Here is a 26071-nt window from a genome sequence, read left to right on the forward strand (position 1 = left end):
GCTATTCCTTCTGGACCTTCCAGAGGCCTTCCACCACCTCTGTCTGTTGAAACGCTGCTTGTCCTTCCTGGACAAGCCCCCATGCTTGAGGAACGAATACCCAGCCCAGTGCTCACCAATGGCGGGTCCTATAGTCTCCTGTGCCTTCTCAGGGGACACCTCCAGCCTGTAAGGAGATGGGGACCAACCATCTCTCAGATCTTCTCCACTTACAATTCTCTTAAGGGAATCTGAGGCTTTCTCTTCTCAAAAGTACAAGACCACACCCTCCTGCCCAGCCATTAACACACCCAAGGACTAAAGTTAAGTCTTGGGGTTTTATCCCAGAAGAGTTGGATTTCCAGGGACCGGGAGAGGCCTTGGGTCATGTGTCCACTCTTCCCACATGTATTGATTGAGCATCTACTATGAATCAGGTCTCCAGAAAGGAAGAATGCCCTCACTTCCCTTTTCCTTAGGAGACACTAGGAGGAAATGTGTGTGTGTATGTGTATGTGTGTGTCCTACTCTGTGACTCCTGGCCTCAGCCAGGCTGGGTGGGCTCACAGCAGAGGCAGCTGGGCTCTCCCTCTCAGCCCCTGTGATACCAGCCTGGCTTCCTGGAGACCAAAACCACAAGTAGAGCGCAGAGGCGTTAGAGACACTCACAGGCTGGGTTTGGTCACATGCGTGCAAAGGAGTGCTGTCTTGCAGACAGAAAGTTATAAACAGGAGCAGCAAAGGTCCAAGCGGGTACGAGGAGCTCATAGCAGCCACATCCCCCTCTGGACCCCAGGATGGCCCTTCCCGTGGGCAGGCACGCATAGCAGTCAGAGATGGCACCAGACATGTGGTTCTTCTCTGTGATCGTTGGATTGCTGACAGCAGCCCTCTCAGGTAGGACTCCTTTCCCACCCCTGCCACCCGTGCTGGAGGATCTGGGTCCTCTCCTCTTGGCCCCCTTGCTGGTCATTTTCTCACTCACCTTTCTAGCCTTCTAGCCAAGACTGTCCCAGGGAGGCCCCAGCTCTGGCAATGGCGACTGGGACCTGGAGAGGGTCTAGGAAACTCCCGGAGGGGCCAGGGCTCTGCCTGGACAGTGCTAGAAGACTCCCAGGCATGAGATGGTGTGGGCAGCAGAAGTAGTGTCTCCACAGAGGGCCCCAGGCCTCCCACCATAGATTTGGGAACTCCCCAGCCCTATTTCTTGGCAACTCTCAGGAGGGAGCAGACTGCCTTTCAGAGAAGTAGGACCACTGGGGATTGTATTTTCAACCCCAAAGCTGAGGTTCTCGATTCACTAGGCTTCTACCATTCACGGTAGAACTGTCCAGAAACAGAACTCAGGGAAGCCAACGGACATTAAGGACAGCCGATGGCTCCAGTGCAGCCAGAGTAGGGGTAGTTTAGGGCAAAAATGAACAGGATAGCTCTTCCTCCCCCATCCTGAGCTCCTCTTGGGTGCAATGTGGGCTCCTCCTTTGCAATCTGGGCTGGGACACCAGGTGGCCAGAAAGTTCAGGGGCTAGCTGTGCTCATCAGAGGACATTGGCCTCTGTGGGGTCCAGTCTGGCAGGAACTGAGCAGGGGCCCATCCTACCTCTGTTAGAACCTTGCATTTTGGGGATGGGGGGAATGCATGGAAACAATTCTGGACCCAGGAGTCTGGGCCCACCTGGCAGTGGAGATACCAAGTGTTTTCACTTTGCTTTCAGAAGGAGACCCAGAGAGTCCCCATCGGGCGGGGCACCCAAGTCGACTAGGAGAATGGGGAGAACTGGGGAGATTTTTAGGGTGCGGGCAGCTCTTCTCTCCACCCCTATCTAGAGGCATGAGCTCCTGAGCCGACACTCGTTCGGGGAAAGCCATTTCACTGTGGGAGCGGGAACATGTGAGCCTTCGGCTCCATGTGGGGTGGCTTGGCTTTGGCTCTGCCAAGAGCACCTGGAACTCAACCACCTTCTGCCCCGAGCTAAGACAGACAGATGGTCAGAGGGGCGCCCCTCCTTCCCCACCTCCATCACTGCCACCCTCTGTCCTTTTCTATGAGCCCCAGGCGCCAGCCTCGGCTCAGAATGAAGTCTGGGACATAGGGGTCTGCTGCCAGAGCCCCGGGGAACTGGCCTCGAGTGGTGCCTGACAGCAAGTGGGAACCCAGGGCCCCCGCAGAGCTCAGGAGGGCGAGACGAAGGGTCTCCTGGAGCCACGGTGCCTAACCCCCAGTCTTTTTCATCCCTTCCTCACACTCCTGCCTGGCCCACCCCACTCCCTGTACGGACATTTACTTCACGTTTCTGAAACTATGTTTATAGTCAATGGCCTTCCTTATTACTAACAAGTGTTGAGAGGAAACTTCATGTCACTATTGTAAGTGGAAAACTGACATCATATGTCCTAAGTAAGAGGTGAAGGTAAACATAAAAATAAATGGGGATGGAAACCGATTTCTATTACGTGCTAGCAAAAAGTTAAAAGGATGCAAAGACCCTGAAGCCTGAAGCCGACACCTGAGCTCCCTGTTGAAGGGGACATGGGGGACGGCGATAGAGATACCCTGTCCCCAAACTGTCATTTTCTTCTTGACCTTCCAGGGGGACTGATAGCATTCGGAGCAGGGAGGAGCCTCCCTACCATGAGATTTCATTGCACTAAATGCTGCTTCTTTAAAGCCTCTGAAGGGTCCCCGGTGGTGTGTGTCTCCTGCTGGGAACTACAGCCTGGCAGGAAGGGCCGGGAAGGCAGCACCGTGTGCTCCAGAGCCCGGGGAATGGGGCAGGCAAGGCCAGGGCGGGCCGCTGTTGGGAGGCCGCTCCTCCCGCCTGCCCGGGCGGTCCTTCCCCTCCACCCAGGTCCAACAGGCTCCCAACCCCAGCGGAACCCAGCCCTCGGCGGGCAAGGTGGACCCCAGATCTGCTTGTGGGGTTCCTCCTGGCAAAATCAGTGTGCTGGGCAGATCAGGTTGCCTAAAGGAAGCAAGGGCTTCCCAGGAGAGAAAAAAAAGGAAAGAAAAACAACAGAGAAGAGGGAGGAAAGGGAGCTGGGAGAAGGAGAGAGACTCTGTGTGACCCCGAGAGCTGTGGGCCCTGGGCGGGTTATCCTGGACCTCGGGGCCCTGGCAGACCCGGTCATGGCCTCTCCTCGCCTGCTCTCCTTTGCAGTCCCAGTGCCAGGCTCCATCCAGGGCCTCACGACAGCTATTTCTTGGGTCAGGCTGGCCTGGATTCTGGGCTCGGGTGTGTGCTGACTGATGAATGATGTGGGGTTGGGGGGACCACACTGTCTCATTCTGCTGGTGCTCCCTAGAGGCCCGGGTCCAGGACCAGTTGGTCCCCCTGCCCTCCAGGTGTGTGCATCCATTTCCTGATCAGCCAGCTGGGGACAAAGAGGCCGAGAGAACGGACGTGAAGCCCTTGGTTGGGGAGGACAGGGTGGGGTCAGGAGACCGGGCCATTGCCTGGGCCCGGCCTCTAATTCAGCACGCGTTCTTCTCTGATCTGGTTTTTCTACCAGTGAAATGGGTTGCTTGGGGCAGAAATCATCTAAGGGCTCATCAGATCTGACATTCTGTGTGTGAAATAGTAACAAATAACCAGACCTTTCCTCTGAGGGCCATGCTGAGGTCGGTGACTATAATTCCATCTGAACCGTGGTCGGTGAGGTCCTTGGGGGCCGCTGTTGGGCACTAGGAAGGCCATTTGTGACTACTTTAGAAGTTTCTTGAACAATCAAATTTTTAAAAATCTGGCTTTTTCCTTCACTTGTAAATTCACCATCCGAAACTCATTTTTATTTATAAGTCCAGTAATTTTTAACAGTGACTCTCAGGGAGCCTTTGATTAATATTTCAGCAGATCAGTTCAAACGGAATAAGCGTCCTTAAATAATAAATACTGCTCACAAAGGCAGCTAATTAAGTGCCCTTAGATCTGTGATATCCCGTACAGCGACCAACAGATTACGCATTTGAAACACGGTAGTCCGAGTGAACAAGGGTTGGGAAGGTGACATACAGAGCAGATTTTGAACTGTGTTCAAAAAAAGAACATCAAGTGTGTCATTAATAACTTATATATGCATTACGTGTTGAAACCGTATTTTGCATAGGTTGCGTTAAACACATTTTATTATTAAAATTCAGCTTACCTTCTCCTTTTTGACTTGTAAAAAACATGGCCACTAGAAAATTGTAAATGACCTATGTGGCTTGTGGTTATGTTTCTACTGGAGATCACTGCCTTAGATTGTCTGAACTGCATTTGCAAATTTAATGAATCTGATTCTCCTATAAATGCTGCAAATACCTCCAAGAAACAAGCCTTTTCTAAGGATTTCAGGGAATACTTTCCAATCTAAAAAACTGATGTTTAAACAGAGGGAATATTAAGTTCTCTTAAGTGTTCTAATGTTTACAGACATTGCCAAATTTTCTTAAATTTTTAAATTAAAATTTCAACCGAGGTCAATTACTCGGTCACACACATGAGAAATGCCAGCAGCCAAGTGTTGGTAAACATCACCAATCCAGGGCTCCACACAATTGATCTGACACTGAGCATGAATGTGTAATTACTAGGGGTTTTTATGTACTTCCACCACCTTTATTTTTAAAATCAAATCTTCTTAGGCTTCAAAGCCACTTACCGTGGAGAAAAGGATTGTCCATAGCCATTAACTTGGCTGATTGCCAGCCGATGGGAGTGTCTCTATCACTGTGGACTGCTGTGAGGTCAGCTTTTTTATTGTTTTGCCCTAATGTAAGAAATAATTCCCATGTGCAGTTGACGGGTGTGCACGGTGCTTCTGGATAGCCTCTGCCCTCGGCTCGGGCTGGTCCCTCAACCCATGACCTCTGGACCCAAGTTCTACAGACCTAATTCTCAATGTCCCCCATGTCCAACTCAAGGGGCGTGACCACTTGATTGGGTTAAATGAAACAAATGTGTTTATGATTCTTTTCTTCTATCCTTTCACTACTTTCCCTGCTGGCAAGACTGCAACGGACAGATGTGTAAATAATGTATGACCGGCGTTTGTATATTTCTTCCTGCTCAGTCTGGATCTCTGGTCCCGCGCCAGTGACTGGCGGGGGCATTAGTTTGGCGGTCACCGCCGTGGTGATGTGGGACGAGGCAGCTCCTGGGCTACTGTGGGTTATTACAGAGGGATCTAGAGCGAGTAAGAAACACTGTCCACAGTTTCCTTTGTATTGATCGAGGACTGACTACTGACTACTTTAAAAGTAGTAGTTTCCTTTGTATAGATCGAGGCCCACTCTGAGCCAGCCTCAGTTTCTGATAGGAAACCTCAGGAATTAAATTAGGTCCCCAGCTGTTGGATTTCAAGACTGAAGCATCAGTTGTTTCCTTGGAGACAGGGAGGGATTCAGCTAACTGAGGCTGTGGGGCAGGGACTTGAAAGAAAAGACCAGGCTTCCTCGACAGCCATGAAACCATCAACCACCACCCATGCCATGCTCAGCCCTGCACTGGGTCTGGAGTCCCCAGGCCCACCTCCTATCTGCTCACCGTGTCCCCCAGACCCTCTATCCCACCCTCGGCACTAGCTCCCACCTACCAACCCCGACCCTCCGGGGCCAGGGCAACCAGAGCTACTAAGGGCAGCACTTCCTGGGGGCCCTCGTTCCTGCCCCTTCCCAGTATTTTCGAAATCTGCCATCTATCTGACTATTGACTTAATACTCTCAATTGTTTTTTTAAAGTGTAAATACGTTCATTTTTAGAGAAAATTTCATGTTGCTCCCTTAAAGATAAAGCCATTGTACATCACCTTCATGGTAGTAATGGCGAAAATAAATGTCATGGAAACAAAACAATGTCACTAAATTCAGACGTGTGGCTGCTTTCCCTTTGCTCAGACGGGAGGGTTTCTTGATGTCAGGCTTTACGGACAAGTGCCCTGGGAGATTTTCTCCTCCCAATACTCAGAACGGCTGAAAAGGAAATACAGGGCATAACTTCCTTCATGTTGCTAATGTAAGACCAGGTCAGCAACCCCCTAAACCTTTTCTCAAACCTTTGTGCGTGTGCCTCACACCTTGGAAACACGGATCCAGAGAAAGGACAGTGGGGCTAGACAGTCTGTTCCCCTTACCGGACACAGCCCTGGGAAGCCTTCTGTTCACCTTCCCAGGGGACAACACCCTGGACACAGGGGCCCCATATCAGGCTGTCCCCAGGCCCCCTAGGCAGCCCCTGGATTCCTGGTGAGCCTTGAAGTCAGGGAGGGTGCCCAGACTCACGTCCCCCAATTCAGCTCTGGGAACTGAGCCCCTGTAGCATGGGGAGAAAGAACCTGGAGGACTGGTGAGATGGGGGTGGATTCTTAGAACTCACTCTCACTCTCGATTGCTGGGTCATCTTGGGCAGGCTCATTCCTTTCTCTGGCCCTGCTTTCTTCATTGAACACTAAAGACCCAGCCGAAAAATCCTTGTACTCTGTGTCTGTTCCTTAAGGCTTTTACCATTTATGGGCAGGGCAGTGGAGATCTGGCTGTTAGAAACCAGTCCGTGGGGCTGTCTGGGTGGCTCAGTTGGTTAAGCATCTGCCTTCTGCTCAGGTCATGGTCTCTGGGTCTTGAGATGGAGCCACACATCTTCCTGCTCCTCGGGGAGTCTACGTCTCTCTCTCTTCCTCTGCGACTCCCCTCTGCTCATTCTCTTTCTCTCAAATAAATAAAATCTTTTAAAAAGGAAGGAAGGAAGGAAGGAAGGAAGGAAGGAAGGAAGGAAGGAACGAACCAGCCCGTTTTGGCACAACATGGTAACCCCAACCTGCATTTGCCACATGAAGTCAGGGAACCTGGCATCCATCAGATTTGGGTTCTCAGTCCCAGCTCTGTGTGACCCAGGGGTGATTTTTAGCTTCTGTCTGCCTGCCTGCTGCAGCTAAACACACCCACCTCGGGGCACTTGGGGGCTCAATTAGTTAAAATCTGCCTTCAGCTTGGGTCATGATCTCAGGGTCCTGGGATCAAGCCCCGCGTGGATCTCCCTGCTCAGTGGAAAGTCTGCTTCTCCCTCTCCATGGTATGAAAGTTAATTTAGATAATGCGTCAGAAAGTGCCCGAACATAGCAGGGCTTTAAAATGTTAGCTTATAAATGCTACAGAGCAAAGAAAAGGCTCTTGCGTGTGTGAATACAGGATTTAGTGGTTAACACGCAGTTTGCACGGCAAGCTCATTTACCCACATCACAACCCCATGTATAGATGAGGAAAGGAGGGGCTCTCAGGGCTGAGAGACTGGCCCCAAAGTCTGTAGCTAATGTCAGGACTTCAGCTTACATGTCCCGACTAGCAGCTCTGAGTCTTTCCTAACAAGGAGTGGCCTGGCTTGTCTCGGGGCTGGCTGCCCTCGGGGCTCCATGCAAATATGAGGCACCTCCCCCAGCTGCTATGGCCCCCTGCTTGCAGCCGGAGGGGCCTCTGAGGTCCCCTGGAAGGCTTCTTGGGGACAAATGGGGTCAAATGGGGCTGTTCTTACCAAGGCCCAGCCCTCACAGGGTCTGCTGGGCACCTACCCTGCCTACCCAGGCCAGAAATGAACGAGACCATAGCTAGCAAGGCGCTATGAGCCCCGGGAAAGCCTGCCCGACAGGAAGCTCCATCTAGGTCCATTTATTGAGCACCTGCTGTATGCCAGGCCCCATTCGACAGTGAGATGTAAGATATGAAGGTTTGCCCTTGAACACTTGAAGTGTCGTGAGGAAGACGATAAAACACCCAAGGGTCAGCCTGGGATAGGTAACGGCGACAGGTACAATCCAATGACAGCTACAAGCACCACTCACTGCAGGGGACTCTCCGTTCTCTGAGCAGCAGCTAAGCTGAGCCCGTCCCACCCTGACATTGGGGCAATCACCCCCATTTTACAGGTAGGTCAACTAAGGCTCAGAAATTTATGTATTTTGTCCCAGGCTGGTGGCTGATGTGGAGCTTAAATCCAGGTCCGTAGGTCTCCAAAACCCACATTGTCCATCACGGGGCTATAGTGCCTTCAGGGGCTGGGAGTCTGAGGAGGGAGAGCTCAGGCCTCCTGGAGACACAGGGTGACTTCCCAGACAGGGACACGGATGTCTCAGGGGGCTAGACAGATAGAGAAGGACGGCACAAAGACGGTTAGAAATGAGAGCACACAGAAACTGCTGGGGTCTGAGTGAACGTATATCGGTTAGATAGCTGTGTTTCATCAACACGAACTTCCTGGTTTGGGTCATTTACTCTAGTTAGTTACCTAATATGTCACTCTCAGGCGAGGTACACAGGCCTTCTCTGTGCTGTTTTGCAGCTTCTTGGGAGTCAAGTTCAAAAGGGGAGAAAAGCATTCCAGGCAGAAGGGCTGATTTGAGTAGAAGCCTAAAAGTCCAACAGGCAATGGAAAAGCGTAACGGGGCTGGCTGCAGGGAGGGGTCGACCGGCCCGCCCCGCTGGTCCTGTAGGGCCTGTTTTCTTTCTCCTGACTCATCCGCACTGCTGTGTGAGGAAGCTTCAAGGAGGTAATACTCGTGAGAATGCCAAGCACAGTGACCGGCACACAGAAATTACACACATAAACCATACCTTTCAAGAGGTTTGCTGGGCGATCATAGGGGTAACGGCCTCCTGGGCCACACTCTGTAAATTCATAAGTATCTCTTCATGCAGCCTTATGATATGTGAGTCGTTACCTCCATTTTATTGAGGGAGTCACGGAGGCCCAGAGAGGTGAAGTGACTTTTCCTAGATCACACAGCTAATAGATGCCCAGCTGGTAGGTGGTTAACTGGACCTTATGACTCCTAATCTATGTTCTTTCCCAGCCCTGGAAAATAGGCAGGGTTTGGGCCACGGACCCCATCCACCTTAAGATTTCTCAGGAAAGTTCTCTGCATTCTCTGGAGGCTTTCCTCTCACCCACTGCGCGCTGGGCTGTCATGGAACCGGGATAAAAACAAACAAACGAACAAAAAACCATGAAGCTACTCTTGAGTCAGAAATCACTTCCTGGATGAATAGCCTCTCTGAGCCTCAGTTTCCCCAGCTGTAAAACAGGGTTGATGGAAATCTCCAGAACCCAGGTTTGAGATGAGGCTCCATGAGACATTGGCCATGAGGTAATTGGGGGGAAATCTGGGGCTCCTTGGGGGTATTGAAAAGTTCCACGGCCATAACTGCTGCTGGGTCTGGGGCCACAGTAAGAGCTCACGGGGACAGCAGAGAAAGACGAGAGGGAAGCCCCAGTTTCCGCCCACCATTTTGTAGATTTCTGTGGCCTGAATGCCTTCTGCCAGAAAATGGCCGCCAAGGGAGCCTCCGAGAGGAGGCCAGCCTCAGGAGGGAGGCAGCATGGAGGGGCTGCGAGAGCCCTGGGGAGACACAGACTGGGATCCCATTATAGGAAAGTGACCCCCTGGCTTTTCCCTGGCCTCCACCTGTGTTAGGAGGTGATAGGGCACATTAGGAGGTCCACCCTGTGTTCCAGGCTTCCCCCAACCACTCCATCATAGCCAAGCTGGTCTGGGCTCTCCCGGCAATCCTGGCAGATGCCCAGGGCGCCTATGCTGGGGGCCACAGGCTGTGTGGGCAAGGAGCTTACACATGTCTTGGGGGTCTCACCTGAGCACCCCACCTCTAATTTGGAAGTCATCTGTGGAGCCCTGAGCGAGGGAGGACACAGAGAAGTCACTCTGTCCTCACAGCTCTGCACAAAGCCCAGCCCAGCTTTGGCCTTTATAGAAGCACTAACTGGTGCTCAGAGAGCTCCAGCCATGGCAGAAGTGGGACCAGAGTCACGTTCTGGTCACGGCCCACCCTCCCACCACCCCACTGCCTCTTTCTAAATGGAGCTTAGGGGAAGGATTTTATCCATGCTTTACTATGAATTTTGGTAGCGTGCTTACCTTGCCTGGGAGGAGTGCACGGGAGCTGGGCTGGGCCGGGGGCAGAGGTGGGAAACCATGACCCGGACGGGAAGGAAGTCCATCCCCCACTCTGCGCCCGGAGATTCACTTTCCCCTCCTTCCATCGGCTGAACTAAAGTAAAGACACTCTCCAAACGAATTAAACTCCTTGGAGAAATGTGCCACACTCTCCAGACAGGATGCTAGAAATATCATGACAGTATCTGGGTTGGAAGAAACCCCAGAGGGCTGCCAGTCATCGACTCCTCTTTGTCAGAGGAGAAAACCAAGGTGCAGAGTGCGGGGTTGGTGGTGGGGGGGAGTGGGGATGACCCACCCAAGGTCACAGAGCCAGAGCTGGGGTGGGCAGCCTGGTGGGCAGGGGCGGTTTGGGTGGGAGGGGGTTCCTGTGCTCTCGCTGCCTCGGGCTGTGGTCCACTATGGTCTGAGGCGAGCACAGGTGACCTGGGCTCTGAGATGTCAGCTCGGTGAGGTGAGGAGCTGGCTTCCTACACCCACTCTTCCTGCACACCTCGATGGCAACCCGTTCTCAGCCTCTGTCTTCTTTTTCTCTCTGTTTTTTTTTTCTCCCCAACATTTTATTTCAAAATAATTTCAGACCAGCTGAGAAGTTACAACTTCCATATGCTCGTCACTCAGATTCCCCAACTGTTAACATTTTACCACAATTGCTTTACATTTTCTCAGCCTACCCGTTTTTTTGGTCTGTCTGTTTCTTACTCTTGGCCTGAATTCTTTGGGAGTAGGTTGTAGACATAAGGCCCCTTTCTCCTAAATACTTCCATCTGTCTTTTTTTTTTCTTTTTAAAAAAAGGACAGTCTCTCATCTAACTGCAATACACATGTCAAAATAGGGTAGTTGACATCAATACAATATTAGTAGATAATCCACAGACCTTTTTCAGATTTTTCCAATTGTCCCAATAATGACCATCGAGGCAAAAGAAAATTCTAGTTGGTGTACCATGCTTTATTCTTGTCTTTATTTTCCTTTAACCTAGACCATTTTCTCAGATTTTCTTTCTCTTTCATGACATCGATCCTTTTAAAGAGTATAGACCAGTTACTCCTTTTTTTTTTTTTTTAAGATTTTATACATTTATTTGAGAGAGAGTATACATGCGGGGGTAGGGGGTGGGGAAGCAGAGGGAGAAGCAGACTCCCTGCTGAGCAGGAAGCCAAACACAGGGCTGGATCCCAGGACCCTGGGATCATGATCTGAACCAAAGGCAGAAGCTTAATGACTGAGCCACCCAGGAGCCCCTAATAGTCCAGTTAATCTGTGTAATATCCCTAGTCATATTTCGTTTGATGGCTCCTCATGATTAGTCATGCCTCCTGTGGCAGGAATAGCACAGACATGCTCAGTGTTCTTCTTCTCAGTGCGCTGTATCAAGAGGCACGCCGAATCAGCCTGTCCCATCTTAGTGTTCTAATTTTGAGTGCTTGGCTAAGAAGATGTCTGCTAGGTCAAGCGACTCTTTTCTCCTTTTTAACACATATGTATCTTGTGGGCACATTCTTTGAGACTATGTAAAAATTTTAGCCCCTCTGCAGACTTTTACCCACTAGTTGTAACATGATGGGTGATTCTGGCCTGAGCTGGTTATTATCACCACCATTTCTGGATGGTGATGTTAGATCTCCATCACTCCTAATACAAGTTTAGTCGCTGACTTGGCTTGCTTTGCTGATTCAGGAGGAGGCGCCAACTGGCTCAGTGCTTGGAAGGCTGGAGCTGATGAGGCCCCTCGGGTTGAGCCTCTAGCGGCCGCCATCTTGCCCGGCCTCAGACACTGGAGTTTGGTTCACTCCTCTCTGCTCCCAGGGCCACTTCTCTCCCCACCTACAATTCCTGCCATTGATTTGTTGAGCTCTAGCTCCATGTGGGGCAGCATTTTTCAGCCACTAAAGATACAGGACAAAGCCTCAGACTTCAAGGAGCTTCTATTCTAGTGGGGAAAATAGAGAAATGAGCAAGCATGTTTTAAACCAGTATCATACTGGGGGCACCTGGGTGGCTCAGTGGGTTAAAGCCTCTGACTTCGGCTCAGGTCATGATCCCAGGGTCCTGGGATTGAGCCCTGCAGTGGGCTCTCTGCTCAGCGGGGAGCCTGCTTCCCCCTCTGCCTGCCTTTCTGCCTACTTGAGATCTCTCTCTCTCTGTGTCAAATAAGTAAATAAAATCTTTAAAAAAATAGTATCATATTAGAGAGATATATGCAGCAAGGGAAATAAAACAAAGCAAGGCAGACTGAGAATGAATGGGATGGGGGTCCCCATAAGGCTTCTGGGAGGCATTTGAGCAGAGATGTGAGTAATGAGATTAGTCTGGAATCCCGAGAGATGGAGAGATCCAGCGGACGGACCTTCCAGGTGGAGGGAACACAGGCGTGGAGGCCCTGAAGTGGAACGGTTGGCTGATGGGCATGCAGGACAAGATTGCAGAGAGGGAGCAGGAGAGAGGTGGACAGGCTGCTGGTGTCGGCGAACACAGAGCACATAGGGGCTTGGAATGAACCCACAGGAAACGGGAAATCATTGGAGAGTTTTAGGTATCGAAGGACGTGATCTGATTTGCCTTTATGCATATACAATTATTGAACGACCTTTGTCTATGATCAACTCCATATTTCAACCTAAGTCAGTTTGTTTAAGCCTAGAAACCTTCTATCACCATTGTACCGCTCCAACAAATATTACTTCAGTAAATAGAATATGTCCGTGATAAACAAAATACTGGAAACACGGTGGTGTCAAAGAGCCTGCTCCCCAAGCCTAGGCCACTCTCCCCTTGCACGGGGTGTTGGGTGTTCAAAGCTGAGCCGCACCAGCCCGGACTTGACACCCCAAGCCCTGGATTGCTGCAAAAGGATGAAGCTGCTTGCCGTGGGATTCAGTGCTATTTGTTAACCCATTTAAGTTGTCTGGTTTGGGAAACGAGGCGCTGATGGCAGAGTCGGGTCAGGGCGGGGGCCGTGGGGACAGAGGGGGCAGTGCTGTGACAGAGGGAAAGGCAGTCCGTGGAGGACCCCCAAACCAGGAGCAGGCAGAGGCCAGAGAGCTTCCTCCCACTTCAGCAGTCAGCCCACAGCTGGCCCATTTTAGCCTGGAGAAACTGAGGCCCCCAAAAGGGGCAGGGATGTCCCTAAGGTCCTAATAAAGGCTGGTCTCAATTCCACCATCTTCCCTGGTGGCTCCCACCCAATTCCAGCTGAAAATTCACACCCGCCGTACACACCCATCATCCTGATTTTTTTTTTAAGATTATTTATTTATTCGACAGACAGAGATCACAAGTAGGCAGAGAGACAGGCAGGGGTGGGGGGGAAGCAGGCTCCCTGCTAAGCAGAGAGCCCAATGCGGGGCTCGATCCCAGGACCCTTAGATCATGACCTGAGCTGAAGGCAGAGGCTTTAACCCACTGAGCCACCCAGGTGCCCCCATCATCCTGATTGTAAAAACGTTCCCACAACCACTTGTAAAGAGATCTCGCACAGCTCGGCCTTTCATTCTGGATGGCGGGAGTTTGCAAGTTCCCCGAGCAATGGGGGCGTTCATTCCCGTCAGCCTGGGGGTGGGGCCGGGGTGTGCGGACAGGCATGGTGCTGGCCTTGAACCATGTCTGTCAGGGTGGCAGTGAGAACGTGGATGCTGGGGTCTGGCAGGCGAGTGTCTGATCCCAGGAGCCAGCACCTCCTCGGTGGCCCCGGGCAAGTTCCTGAACACTCTTGAGGAAGAACGGGTCCACCCAAATGCCAGTGCCTCCGTTCTTACATTCTTGATGGACTTTATATCCTCTCCGAAGAGCCTCACAGGCCCTTTCCAGCCACCTTTCTGGTCTCAGGTACAGCCACATCAGCATAAGCCACGAAACTGGTCCCAGGCAGCACATGGGAGGTCAGAGTCTGGCCATCTGAAGTGAAGGAGGGGTTCATGCATATATCTTGCAAGTTCCCCTCTTCTCCCTCCCAGAATCCTCTAGACGCTCTCACGGGGTCTCCCCAACCCCTGCCTCTTGGAGGCAACCTTTGTCACAAATGTGGGTGACTCAGTTTTCTAGAGCCACCATAACTCAGTACCACGGATCAGTGTGTGATCAACAGAAAGGTATTGTCTCAATTCTGGAGGCTGAGAGTTCGAGATCAGGGCGTCCGCTGGGTTGGTTCCTTCTCAGGACTGTGAGGGAGTGTCTGTTCCTGGCCTCTCTGCTTGCTTCTGGTGATTTGCTGGTGTTCCTTGCATCCCTTGGCTTGTAGAAGCTCCATTCCGATCTCTGCTTTCTTCTTCACACGGCATTCTTCCTATGTGCACACACCTGTGTCCACATTACCCCTTTTCATGAGGACCCCAGTCCTGTCGGATTGAAGCCCACCCTAATGAACTTAGTTTAACTTGATTACCTCTGCGAAGGCCCTCTCTCCAAATAAAGTCACATTCTTAGGTATTGAGGTCAGGACTCCCACATACCTTTTTTGTGAGACACAACTCACTCCACAATTCAACCCAGCAGTGTGTGTGTGTGTGTGTGTGTGTGTGTGCGTGCACACATGCACACACACACACACACCTCAAGGGTGGGATTTCTGGGCCACGACTATGGCAATGTTTTCTAAAGTGGTTGTCCTGACTCTGCTTCCTCCAGCAATGTTCAGAGTCCCCGCTGACCTCCATTCTTAACACTCAGTGTTACCCCACTTCTTAATTATAGACAATCTAGTGGGTGTAAGATCGTATCTCCCTGTGGCCTTACTTTGCATTTGGCTGATGACTGTGAGGCTGGATCCCTTCTACAAGTTTATGGGTCTTGTGTGTTTCCCTTCCCTGAAAGGCTTCTTCCGGCCGTTTGCCCATTTTTCTATTGCTTGCCTTTTCCTTATTGATTTATACACAAGCTTCTTTTTGGAGGAAGGTTTCCATTAGGAAAGGTAAGGAGAGGAGAAGAGGGAGGGGAAGTTAGGGCAACTTTCCTGGCCTTAGATTTAGAGGACTGACCCGCACAGTTACCCTTTCAGTAACTGTGAAACAGAAAACCACATCAGGTCCTCCAACTCTCTCTCTGGAGTCCACGCAGCCAGGTACAACGCAGAATTTACAATATTTGGATCTCAGAGAGGGGACATGGTACTTTGTAATGTCACGGCCAGAGTCTGGTCAGCCACTGGAACCAAATACGTTAATATTTCTGCAGCAAAATGCATGATTTTCCATACCACGTGGAGTAAACAAAGACTATGGGCACCTTGCATCCCGTGTCGCCGCCACCAGAGTTATGAAAACTCTTTTACTTTGAGGGTCTCTGGGGCTTTTGAATGGCAGTAAAGGACTGTGCTTGACCTGTGCCGCCTTTCTCTGCCAATCTCTTGGCTGCTCCATGAAGGTGATATTACCACCCCCATTTATGTGGAGAAAGACCACCGGAGCTCAGAGAGGTTAAGAAATCCAGATCCTGGTATGAAGGGGAAGAGCTGGGATTTGAACACACATCCGTCTGACTCCACGGCTCCCCCATCTCCAGTTTTGCCGTGCTGCCCCCCAACCCTATGGGGGTGACTTCTGGGTTTCTCTGATCCCCAAGACTCTGGAGTTTGGAAACCGAGTCGCAAGCCAGAGGAATGGATTGGGAGGGCGGAGCGCAGCTGGGAGTGAGTAGGTGTGAGATGAGATGGCTGAGCCAGACCCTCTGCCCAAAGCAGTGGGTGCTGGTGGCCCGAGCCTGGGATGCTCGAGTCAAACCTCTGCAAAACTTTCCAAGAGTCCATCGTACCTTGGTACTGATCAAACATTCAGCCAGTCTTCTACTCATCCCCGACTGAAGTCTAAAGCCTGGACACCATGCAGACAGGCATTGACTGGAGATCTTAGCCATCACTGGGGCAGGGGGCTGAGGCTTCCCCCTATTAAAGTCAGGGCTCGAGCACCTTTGCAGAGAATGATGGGGGAAGCCCCGTGATGCTAGGCCACTGGCAGGGAGAACTAGTGGTGTGCAGAGAGAGGAGGGTCGCCGCTGCTCCTCCTGACCCACTCACCTCTGGAAAGGGGCCGGTTAGGTCTCGCAGGTCATCTAAGGCTTGGATAACTCTTTGTCTCCATCACTTTCTCATCCCTGCGAACTCCTACTCATCCTCTAAGACCCTTTCCAATTGTGCCCCCCTCTTTGGACTCAAAGTTATTTTCTCCCACCTCTACTTTTCCCAGCGCCCTTTGCTCTGACCCCTGCGATCGCCCTTATACTTGACTATAATCAGCTGTGAGGACATCTGTGTCCCCCACCACGGTGGGAGGCTTGGCACAGAGCCAGGCCGAGAGTGAGAATGAATAAAGGAATGAATGAATGCATGTTCTTGGTTAAGGGTTAAGATAGGCAGAAATGTGGGAGGTCTTAATGAGCCACCTCAAAAAGCACCTTGCATGTGACTTGTGGAGGGGGACATGGGGCGACCGTGATGTCTGGCAGGTAGCAATGTGGGCTTGGACTTGGACCTGAAATCGTATTCTGGTCCCAGCCTGAAGTCACCTGCTTGGGAAACCCTGGTTCCTTCCTCAGAGGGAGACTGATGACTCCCAGCAACTCTGGGGCCTGATATCAAGGTTCCCTTATCTTAGGGGGCTTTAGCCCACCTCCGAAAGTTCCAGGCCCGCCCCTAGGAGCGGGGGGATTTTCATCCCATGCCCACACTTGAGCTTCATTCACCCAGAAACTGCTGCTCCAGCAGCTCTCAGAGACTCGAACCAGAGTCCCTCCAGAGAGCCAGTGGGTGGGGACAGGCCCCCTGGAAAACCCTGTGTGGCCCAGCAGGGTTTTGGCTTCCACTGAAACCCCGAAACCCAGTCCTGCCCCTTGCACAGGGGGCTGAGCTCTGGGGGATTTTATTCTTGAATTCTCTCTAGCTTAGCACACTAGTCCCTGTCCCGCCTCCAGGCCTCTGCCCATGCTGGAGATCCTACCCAGAATGCCCTTCTGCCTCCTCTCAGCGAGGCTGCCCGCAGTAGGGGAAAGACAAAATATGGGGAACAAACTTGGATTTGAATTCTGGGTCTGTTAAGTCCCAGCTTTGGATCCTTGGGCGGGGACCTCACAGGGCTGTCACAAGGATTCTGTACAACAATGTCTGTGAAACACGCGGCACAGAGGAAATCCTCAGTCACTGTGGGTCGGGTCGGTTCCCCCTGCCCCCGTGAAACACGCCTTGACCATTAAGGTCTGGGCCACAGGTCGCCTCCCCAGCAGTCACTTTCCGGACTCTCTCTCCTCTGCGTTCCTTGAGGACCCTCATGCCGCCGGAGAGATAGGGTTTCAGCCAGTTCTTGGCACCTGGGCTTCCTGGCTGGTCTCCAAGCTACAGGCCAGCCTGGGGCTCCCTCATCACCGCCCCCTTCCCGCAGCAGACCCCAGAGCAGGTCTGGCCATGGCACGATCCCAGAACTGTGGGTGGAGGTGAGTCTCTACAGAGACTTCTATTAAAAATAACGGTAGCTAGGATTTGTTGAGAATTTACTATATGTTATGCTTCCAAGGTCTATCCGAGTGGATACAGATCTAGTTCATGCTTTTAATTAAACAATCCGGTCTATGAATATAATACAGTATCTTTAATTATTTCCTGCTGGTGGGCTGTTAGATTAACTTTCTTTTTTTTAAGATTATTTATTTTAGAAAGAGTGCATGAGCTGGGGCGGGGGGCCGGGCAGAAGGAGAGGGAGAAGCAGACTCCCCATCATGGAGGTGAGCCCCATGCGGGGCTTGATCCCAGGACCCTGAGATCATGACTGAGCCAAAGACAGACTTTTAACTGACTGAGCCACTCAGGCGCCCCTGCTAGATTACTTCTAATTTTCTTCCAGTACAAACAGAGCCACAGTAAAAATCTTTGTGCATGTCTGCATGTGAATATGCCAGAGAAATTTTTCTAGGATATATAAGGAAAGATATAATTTTGGGGTCCAGGCATGACCGTCTTCAACTTTTTAAGGTATTATTGGCCGTGTTACTATTCATTCTATTTTTAAGGATATGATCATCACGTATAATTTCTTTGTATTCTGCTTTATCCATCTACTACGTGTACGTGCACACACCCAAGTCTATCGCACACACGCTTTGTACACGTTGACTCAGCAAGATCTTAGGGACTTACTGTGGGCTGGGTGTTGGGTCTTTCTTGTCATGGGACTTCAGTCCTGGGAGGGTTTCACACCTGTGAAGCAAGCTTGGCATGTAATGAGATTTGCCTGACAGCCCCATAGCGCAGAGGAAGCTGGGTGTCCAACCCGGGCAAGTTTGATTCAAGCACCCCACCCCAGACCTGCTGAATCAGAATTCTAGAGGAGGGGCTCAACTTCTACCTCCTGCACTCAATGGTCAAATTTTATGGGAAATCAAGCAGTGGGGGCCCATGAAAAGTCAGTGTCTCTGGCCTGCTGGTCTCTCTTGGAACCCCATCTTTTTGTTCTCCCTTGGGATTTATATTGAGTTGCCCATGATTCTCTGTGCTCAGCAGTGTCTAGTCTCACTGTCTGGAAGCTGCAGAGAAGATATAGTCTGGTATGGGAGCCTGAGCGAGCCTTGGGGTCAGAACTGCAGAAGCCTTTGCTTTTGGAGGAACTCCTGTTCCCATGGCAACTGCAGGCCACCTCTCATCTCCAGGACGACCGGGCACCATGCTTATAGAGCCAGGGAAGAGGGCCACCAGACGTGAGTGTGGGACAGCTCTGCGAAGGTTTGTAAGAAAGATGGGGAGGAAGGAGGAAAGAATGCAGTCTCTGGGGGAACTGGAATAGTCCTTTCGCCGAGGAGAAGGCTGAAGAGCCCTCAGAGTCATCTTTATGCCTGGGACGGAATGTGCATTCGAGGACCAGATGCTCTCCCCTGTCCATACACGGCGCCATACCTGGCAGAAGTCTGGCAGGGCTCAGGGACCTTCCCAAGGTCACATAGCCGGTGATCAGCAGAGAGGGCTCGGGGCACGATTCTGTCTGTCCCCCAAATCTGCATTCTGGATAATGAAAAAAGGATTTCTGGAGAGGTGTCCTCATGCGTGGGAAAGGCCACAGACCCTCCCACTTCCAGAATCTTCCCGGCCTCACGCGTCTCCCCGGCACCTGCTCTAGTCACACACGTGGTGAATGGTCCGTGGGCGTTCATGGCATTGAATGCAGGTCAGCCGCAGACTCATTTCTCGGCTCCCAGCCTAATGTCACTCACACTCCCTCGCTTTCTTGAGCAAGAGAGAGACTGGGGGAGTTCCAGAACTCTGGCAGACCCCGGAGCTGGTTATGTTGCGTTATTCTGATGATAGCTCTTCTTCTCTTTCAGTGGAGGTTATGAGTTGCTGTTGCCCTTGATCTCTCCTTGACCTCTCCTTGACCTCCCCTTGGATTTGGTGGGGGAGGGGATGGGAATTCCACCCTGGGGCAAACCCCCCCCCCAATCCCATCACACTGGGGAACAGGGCTTCAATACATGCATTGGGAGGGGCACGAAGGTCCCGTTCATAGCATGCATATTGAGTTTCCTTTGTGTCCCCAAGCTTTTCCTAGGTAGGAGAGGAAAGTATGAAAATAACAAAAACTGTCAAATAAGGTAACCTAGGGCCAAAACACCAAGTCACTAACTTGTCTCCAGGTTCCAAGGGGAGAGAGATCACCCCAACCTTCCTGGGCTTGGAGATTCCCAGCAGGTGCAGCCTGGTCCATTCCTCACAGTCGCCCAACACCAGTCACCTCTGTGAACGAGGGCCATGCCGTCCAGCCAAGCCTCCCAGCCAGCCTCAGTCTCTGGGACAAAGTAAACTCAGCCCTGCTGGGTGTCACAACTCCTCCAAGTTCCTTCAAAGACAGAACCCCGCTGGCTGTTCAGGATCAGGTTCGAAGTTACTTGTGTGAGCCTGTACCACGCTTCTTTCCAATTTTAATGGAATTATATGTTGTTCCTTTTTCTTTCCAGTTCCATGGATCACCCCCCATTAGCAACCTCAAGGAAAGTTCTTGAAAGAAAAACATTCACATGGTCCCGGCCCCCTCCCTGTCAGGACACCTCCCCCGAATGCCCCTGCTTCTGTTGGTGGTTGGTTCTCTTGTGATTGTCCCTTTCTCCTCCAAGTTGAAACAGGGGCTTCCGAGGGGGTAGGAGCCAGCCTGTATTGGAGAGCTGGTGCTGAAGGGACTTGGGCAGCTCATGGCTAAGCTGTCAAGGCCCATGGTTTCCAACACACCACGCTGTCTGGTGCAAATATGATGAGTCACATTTGTCATTTTAAATTTTCCTGGAGCCACATTTTAAAAAGTAAAAACCAACAGACGAAGTTAACATAATGATATATTTATTTAACCCAGATGTCCAAAATATCTTTCCATCATGCTGTCAATATAAAACGTTATTAATGAGCTATTTTACATTCTTTGTGGTATTGGTTTTTCTTCTTACCAAGTCTTTGAAACATGGTGTATGCTTGGTGCTTAAAGCCCACCTCAATCCAGACACTAAAGTTTCATCAGCAGGACTTAATCTGTATTTAGATTTCATAAAATTTACTATGGGAAAGGTAGATTTGCAGGTCAATGTGGCTCGAACATTTCAGTTACGTTTTCCAATGACTGGATTGAACATCAGTTTTTAAAATTCAATTTAAATGAACTGAATAAAATGAAAATTTCCACCATATTGGACAGCCCGGCACTACACAATCCTCCATTTCAGACAAAACAATCTCTAACATGTCCAGATTTCTATATCTCTGCTGCATTTATACATAAAAACTCTTTGCATATGATGAACCCACCCCTGAACTGATAGACTGAGGGAAGAGGACAGATTTCCCATCTATCTCCATAAAATTTTGGAAGTTGTACAATGTAGTGGTTTAAAAGAGTGGATTCTAGAGCCAGACTGCCCAGGTTCTAGTTTTGCCTCCAATACTGACCAGCTGGGTGACCTTGGGTGACTTACTTAACCTCTCTGTGTTAGAGTTCTCTCCCCTATGCCACTTCACTGAGGAGTTGTGAGGATTCAAATAACCAGTACAGTGGATAAAGCACAAGGCTACCCTCTATAGGGGCATACAGTGAGTGCTCAACAGACGTCATCTTTCATTATATATTTTATTTAATTATAATAGAAGGACAGAAGGACTAGAAGAGACCAGAAAGCTATCAGCCTGTTGTTTTGCAAGTGAGAAAACAAGTCTGGGGTGTATAAAAGACCAATCCAAGGTCACAAAGAAAACTAATGATAGAAATCAGCTGAGACCCACTTCCTTAATGCTCAGCCCGGTGACCTCTCCGCGCTGCCCCCGACAATGCTGATATTTACAGGAGAGGAAACACTTTGGCCCACTGAGCACCTGAGGTCTTCATTTCACCTCCCAGGAGCAAGGATGGCTCTGGCTGACATGGCCACACCCTCCGCCAGGCCCTCTCTGCAGGCTCCGGGGAAAAGAATGCAAGGACGGTTGACTTAAAACTCATTGTACCAGTGCTGCTGGATAGCCTTGTATCCCCAGGAAAAAAGGCCCATTTGTTTCTTTGGAGACCTTTAATTTTCATTTTATTGTAGATGTTAAAAATTTAGAGCAACAAAAGGAGAACGCCAAAACTCACTGTATGGGTATATTTCTTACTAGTGTTTATATTTTTCTGAAGCTTTTTTTTTTTTTCTGTAGGAGAGATTGGGTTTCATTTATGTATATCCTTTTAGCATCTCTTCTGGGCAAGGCACTGTGCCAGGTGCCAGGGATATGGGAGTGAACAAAATAGAAACTAGAAACAGTCCCTGTCCCCATGGCCCTGAGAATCCAGCGGGATAGATGGGAATCCACGGTTCATCACCCAAAGAACCGTACTTGTATGTGGCCGGGGCCACAGAGGGAAAAGGTCCCAGGGTTCGAGGAGAGGGCAGAATGGGGGACCGAACTCGGGCTCCCTCTAGGTCCCGGAAGACCTTCAGAAGCTTGAAACCAGGCTGGGCGGGGGCAGGGGCTGGAGGGGAGAGCGTAACCATGTTTATAGCATTCCCCACATCATTAAAAACTCTTTGTGAATATAAAGATTTTATGTATTTATTTGTCAGAGAGAGAGAGAGACAGAGAAAGCACGCACAAGCAGGGGAGAGGCAGAAGGAGAGGGAGATATGGGCTCACCGCTGAGCCCCACGCGGGACTGAATTCTAGGACCCTGGGATCATGACCTGAGCCGAAGGCAGATGCTTAACCGACTGAGCCACCCAGGTGTCCCTTTTTGTGAACCTTTTTTGCAAATACTTTAAATGTGGATCTTCCTAACCAATCCCCCACATGCTTTTAAGATAATTCCGTTGTCTCCGCTTGGGAGATTTTTAATGTTTTTACTATTAGAAATGACAGGGGAAGACTGTCTACCGGGCAGCGTCTCTAAGTCTTGGCCGCAGGAAGGTCCCTGGAGTCACCTCATTTCATGTTTATGACGGGCTGCAGTGGGGAGCCTATTGTTCCCGGTCTGCAGCGCGAGTGCCCAGCGCTAGGAGACATTAAATGATCTGCCTGAGTCACACGGTGTGAGAGGGATCCAGCTGGAGAAAGGAATCTAGAACGTTCCAGTTCTGACATGTGGACTCTAATCTCTATGCAGCCATCACGGTTATTTCTGGAGGACAGGTTCCCAGAAGTGAAACTGCTGGCTCAGACGGGCTTTGTTTGTTGCTGCGGTCCTTAGGGCTGTTGACTTACGGGCTCCCGACACCCCACACGAATGTTAAAAAGAAAACATGCTTTGTGGCAGGGGATGCCTGCTAGGCTCTGCACGCTGGTTCTCCCTGTGGGGCCCTCCCTCTGCGTGGCTGTAAGTCCACTCTGTGCACCCTGCCTTGCCCCCCAAATGCAACCCAGCAGCATCCCTCCCACATCAGCCACTCAGCAAGCGTTGACTATGTGCCTGTGCTTTCCTGAGCACGTCTGTTGGAGCGGGGGCGGCAAGTGCTTCTCGCACCCCTGGATGGCCATGCTGGGTGCGGTGTACAGGGCCCCAGGGCGGTGTTCAGCTGAGCCCCTGACAGGACCTGACAGCTTCCCCGCCAGCCAACGGGGGCCTCAGCCTCTCCTTCAGTGTTGATGCCTCCTTCCTTTCCATGGACTCCCACGGGCCTGGGAGACACTAGAGGATGAGTGTCCCATTTTCTTAGGCTCCAGGCAAGGTGACTTCATTTCTCCCGTCCTCAGTCACCTCCGTTTCATGTCCCCTTGGCATCTTGCCCAGGCTACCCAGTCCGAGGTCCTGTTCTGTTCTGCTTGGGGCTGTGGCCTGAAAAGTTGCCACTCCCCTGGGCTGGGGGGAAGCTTTCTCTTCTCCCATGTGGACACCCACCCCTGCATTTCCTATCCTTTGCAGAATGGGGGGCACAACTCAAGATGATTTTCTGGGGCACACAGGATAACGGAACTTAGTAGATGAACTTAGTATTGAATAATGTGTGGTAAGAAAAATATTTAGGGGTGCCTGGTGGCTCCGTTGGTTGGGGTTTTTCGACCATTGCTTTAGAAAAGTTGTAACAGACTACATTTTCTTCTCTGTGTCTTGCTTCATTCCTCAACATAGCATGGGAATCCCTCCAACTGGTGTAACTCCAGTTCACTCTTTATAAAGGCTACAGAAGCTGACATGCTGTAAATGGACCATAATTCATTCCATTTTCCCAACGAATGAGCACTCAGTCTGTTTCCAGTGATTAATTATCTGAGAACCATGGTCGCTTTTTTAAAGCAATGAACACTTAAAAAACCATTTTTTTAATTTATTTGCGGGGGAGGCGCAGAGGGGAGAGAGAATATCAAACAGAGTCTGGGCTGAGCGCAGAGCCTGACATGGGACTTGATCCCATGAGCCTGAGATCATGACCTGAGCTGAAATCAAGCATCGGACACTTAACCAACTGAGCCACCCAGATGCCCCTGCAATGAATGTTTCTATATTCAAGTATCTTAACGCTGTAAAGCAAATTCCCAGGAAAAGGTAGCGGTTCCTTTTTAAATAAATTTAGTGCATCAAAAAGTGACTCGATCTAAAGAAAACTGTAAAGTGTGCAAGCCGGCAAAGGCAGTAATGCTCCTGGGGGAGCGCCCATCCTACATTGGGCCCTCGGGGAACAGAGGCCCGGATGGAAGGGGAGGGGAAGGTAAATTCTGCTTTTGTTCCTATAGGCACAGGGCTCAGAAAACACAAATGCCAGGATCCCTTCTTGGGATGGGGACAGGAAAATGCCTGTGACCCAGAAAAACAAAAACAAACCCCTGAGTATGCACAAACAGCTTTGGTGACAGCTCTCCTTGCAACTGATGGTTCCTGCTGGCTCCTCCATCAGTCAGTCAATCAACAATCACTGAGGTGGGCATGCGGGGTGGGTGGGGGGAGGGGACACAGGGCTGGTTCAGCCTTGGGCCCTGTTCTCTAGAGTTTTGTGGTCTAGCAGAAGGTGCGTAAATTTTCACCTATAAGAGAGTGGTTCCCCAGACCCAGAGAGCCCTCCACACACACACACACACACACACACACACGGTCACACACACACACAGACGCACAGAGACACTCACACACAGACGCACAGAGACACTCACACACAGACGCACAGAGACACTCACACACAAATGGTCACAGCTATGCACTCACACGCCCCACCACAACCACACACACATGTGCAAACACACTGCAGCCAGCACCCTAGTCTCCCCCGTGCCCACCCCGTGCGTGGATTGAAAACCACTCTGGGGCTCTGGGGCCGTTGCTGTGGGAACCGGGATTCTGCCATCCTAATTTGTGGGCCTCTGAATTCTTGCTCTGAATATTGCATTAGCCATGGAGTCTGTGCTCTGAATTCTGAGTCCCCTCCAGGGGGTCAGCCTGGGCAGCCAACCAGGGAGTTGGTGAGGACAGGCAATTCTAGGCCTGATTACTTTCTGTCTGAGTGATGGAGTGGCCCCGATGGATGCTTGTAGGGGAGCTGCGCCAGCCGGCAGGGGTGTGGGCGCTCCTGCCAGCACATTTAGGTTTGAGCGCAAAGTATCCGCTCGGGGTGTGGGGAGGGGCTGAGACTAGTAGCAGCCCCCAGAGCCTATAGCTTCTCTCCATCAGGCCAGGCCAGGCTGGGCTCAGGTAACAAGTACAGGCTGAAATTTTTATGGCTTAACCCCACAAAGGTTCACTTTCTGGTTTTAGGCTTTTTTGGGTTCTTTTTTAGTTTTGGGGGGATTTGAGGGGCACCCGGATCTGAACTGGAATACAGGTTCACTTCTTATGCAAGATTCTAGCGTGGCCAGCATCCCCGCCCTCTTGCAGTCGCATTAGGGCCTCAAATAGGGGCACATCTGAGAAAAAAGAGATGGAGGACCCTCACCACCTCTTACCTCCATCGACCCGGCAGGGAGCGCATGTCCTTCTTCCCAGACAGCAATGGCCCCGCCTAAGTAAGAGACCCTGCGTGCAGGCGAGCTCCTCTGGGAGCACCACGGTCTCTGCCATGGCCCCCTCTTTGTGCTTCTGCTCTGGACGGTCCCTGCCCAGTGTGGAGCCGATCTGGAGACAGTTTAGAACCAGGTTCTGCTTCTTGCTGAGCTGGGCGGCCTCAGGCCATGGACTGGTCAGGGACCCACGAGGAAATGGGTGGCACGATCAAGATAGGAGCATTTGAAGGGGCTTATTTACAAAGGGTGAGGTCCGCAGGAACTGGAAGCCAAGGAGCTCTTGCCACCCAGGGCCCAAGGAGGCGAGAGCAGGGAGTGGTCAGTGAGACCGGAAGGAGAGAGTCAAGGCGAGGAGCCACCACCTTCAGTGGGGGACCTCACAGAGAAGGAGACAGGGGAATGAGCACCGCCACTCCCCTCTCCTCCCTCCCTCCTAGGTCCGCTGTGGCTCCCCATTGGCTGAGCCAAACTGAAACTAAAGTCCAAAAAAAAGATCAGCCCATCATGGCCGTGTGGACAGAGGCTCTGGAGGGAAGAACGGACATCCCTTGGCATAGGAGATGGACTTCTGTCTTTGGGCCTCGCTTTGCATTTGTAAAAAGTGAATGTTCCTATCTAATGGTGTGGTTGAAGGGAAATGGAATAATACGTGCAAAAAACACATGTACTGGCATGTGTTCGGCCCTCAGCGACTGTGAGTTTTTCTGTATCTGAAAGTGCTGTACAGCGGGATGGTGCCACCCCAGGAT

General features: G+C 51.0%; 1 protein-coding gene across 6 annotated transcripts in view; it reads left to right on the plus strand.

Moving 5' to 3' along the window:
- Positions 1-616: 616 nt before the first annotated feature.
- Positions 617-26071, plus strand: part of CD6 (CD6 molecule) — a 38281-nt gene continuing 12826 nt past the window's right edge. For 2 of the 6 annotated variants that reach the window (XM_032358845.1, XM_032358846.1), the window contains exon 1: positions 618-876. In XM_032358845.1, the coding sequence (XP_032214736.1) occupies positions 816-876 (61 nt within the window). In that variant the 5' untranslated portion in view covers positions 618-815. Of the gene's footprint in view, positions 877-26071 lie in introns of all 6 variants that reach the window. The other 4 variants (XM_032358843.1, XM_032358847.1, XM_032358844.1 and 1 more) reach the window with 3 other exon arrangements.

This window comes from Mustela erminea, chromosome 9 (assembly GCF_009829155.1).
Source record: "Mustela erminea isolate mMusErm1 chromosome 9, mMusErm1.Pri, whole genome shotgun sequence".
Classification (NCBI taxonomy): Eukaryota; Metazoa; Chordata; class Mammalia; order Carnivora; family Mustelidae; genus Mustela; species Mustela erminea.